This window comes from Mangifera indica, chromosome 16 (assembly GCF_011075055.1).
Source record: "Mangifera indica cultivar Alphonso chromosome 16, CATAS_Mindica_2.1, whole genome shotgun sequence".
In the NCBI taxonomy this organism is placed as follows: Eukaryota; Viridiplantae; Streptophyta; class Magnoliopsida; order Sapindales; family Anacardiaceae; genus Mangifera; species Mangifera indica.
In genome coordinates this window covers 7,483,481-7,485,573 of record NC_058152.1, presented here as the reverse complement: position 1 = coordinate 7,485,573, position 2,093 = coordinate 7,483,481, and the positions used below count along the sequence as shown (strand labels likewise).

The 2,093-nt window shown below is 34.3% G+C and overlaps 1 protein-coding gene across 1 annotated transcript; it reads left to right on the top strand.

Moving 5' to 3' along the window:
* The first annotated feature begins 1,359 nt into the window (after window positions 1-1,359).
* Window positions 1,360-1,890, top strand: LOC123199627. The gene has a single exon (XM_044614655.1). It carries the CDS (start codon window positions 1,360-1,362, stop codon window positions 1,888-1,890), a length of 531 nt encoding a protein of 176 aa, XP_044470590.1.
* The last annotated feature ends 203 nt before the right edge of the window (window positions 1,891-2,093 follow it).

The window sequence follows — 2,093 nt, the reverse complement described above, 5'->3', positions numbered from 1 at the left end:
ATTACCTACTTTTGCAAATGTTGTGGTTGAAATTGATGATATGGACTTGAGTTTCATTGTCCAACCTTGATGTTTAGCATGTAAGTGGATTTTGATTTTTTAGTATATTTAAATTAGTTTTATATTTTTAATTACAAATTCACTAGTATTTCCTATATATACTGCTTTTAAATTAATTTTGCTTTTGAAATTAATTATTGTAGGTTAGTTTTTTAAAATGTTACTTTGTATCAATATGAATAATTAATGAAGATATCAACATGAAAAACTACTAATGAAAGGATTGATTATTGCATATTGTAGATTTTGTGAATACTATTGATTTTTTTATAAAAAGAAAAATTTGTATTTGAACTAAAGTAACTAGTGAATATTTTATAGCTCTTGTAGCAAGTAATATTTTGGGTAAATATAATTTATTTTATCTATTGAAAAACAGGAAATAATTAAAATTTATATTTACAGATATAGGGAGAAAAATTTTTCCACAGGTATGGGAATGGGGATAGGAGAGAAGAAGAAGTTTTTCTTCACGAGAAAGAAACGAAGAGGGGGATTTTTTATTATCCTCATAATGGAGACAGAGATTGATACCCCCTCTCCACCTCTCTCCCCACCCCTTCCTTCCCCTCCCTAGTTGTATTATCCACGGGAACAAGTGTTACAATATACTCTCACACTCTTTACAATAACTACGTGCATATGTTTCATCCAAATCTCTAATTGTACAAGAACACAAACCCTAATGCATCCACATATAAACTCTCAGACTCTCTTTGCACTTTGTCTCTTAATAATTCCGTAAGGATTCAGATTAAACCGTTAAAAAAAAAAAAGCCAAAAACCTTTATGTACATCCAATAAATGCAAAAACACTATTTTTCCCTTAACAATTAAGCAGCCAATTTTGAGCCAAACACATGGAGTGACAACCAACAGTTTTACTATCATACTATAAATTAAAAATAGTTGGAAACGTAATGTCTGTTTCAACAGGAAGCACGTAATAAGAGCTTAAACATTATATAAATTACATGTAGAAATAACAATTTTATGCTATTTTCATCATTTTTTTTTTGTCTGATTTTAAATAAAAACTATTAAATATTCGTCACTTCTCTCTCTCCTTCCGTTAAGTTTTTTGTTTCATCTCCCTCCACCATTTTTCACGTCAACAGCTTTTGAAGTTTGAATATGTCAACTCTGTGAAACCCCAATGACGTTTGAAGATCTTTCATGGATGCTTCTATGGCCTAATTCTGGATCATGCAAACCAACATTCATATTCATGAATAGAATGGACGATGATAAAGCCTTTCTTTAGATGTTTTGATCTTCAAATTATTATCTTATTCCCAAATGGCAGTTCGAGATCCTCAATCTGGAAACACTTTTGTATGGCTCGTCTCTTTCGCTTTGTTTCTTTGTATAGCCGCCGGGGGCGGCTTCCTCGTAATGTACATGATCCTCCCTGAATCCAATTCCACATCATGGCTGGCCATTGCAGGTGTCACCCTCGTTTGTCTCCCTTGGCTATTCTGGTTTGTAACTTGCATGTATCGAATCTTTTCGCGGGTTTTCGGATTCAGGATGGTCGTTGGATTTGGTTGTGATGGTGGCGGTGGTGGGGGCGGTAGCAGAGGCGGAGAGAATCGTAATCTTTCAAATTCTTATAGCACAGGATCAAAAGGGAACAATAACGATTCTCCAACAGCGCCGACAGAAGCTCCCTCCGTCGAGGTTGAATACGAAGGCGATGGCACTGAAAATCATAACGGCGAAGGAAGGAGAGATAATAAAGTGGAAAATAAACAAACTCCTTCATCTTCAAACAATTCAATCGCCTCTCGGGAGAGTGAAATCCCATTGACCTCGTCCCTTCCGTCATAATTAATAATTATATAAAGAATTTCATAGCTTTATGGATATCAGGTTAATTTTCTGATCTTCAGGTATGCATGGCATGGCTGCTTCAAATTGGGATAAATGCATTTGATTTGAATTGAACGAGAGATGGATTTTATACGTTATATATTTATATATTAACTTCTTGCGTGTACCTAGGCCAAACATTTAATTTCTTGACTACAGAC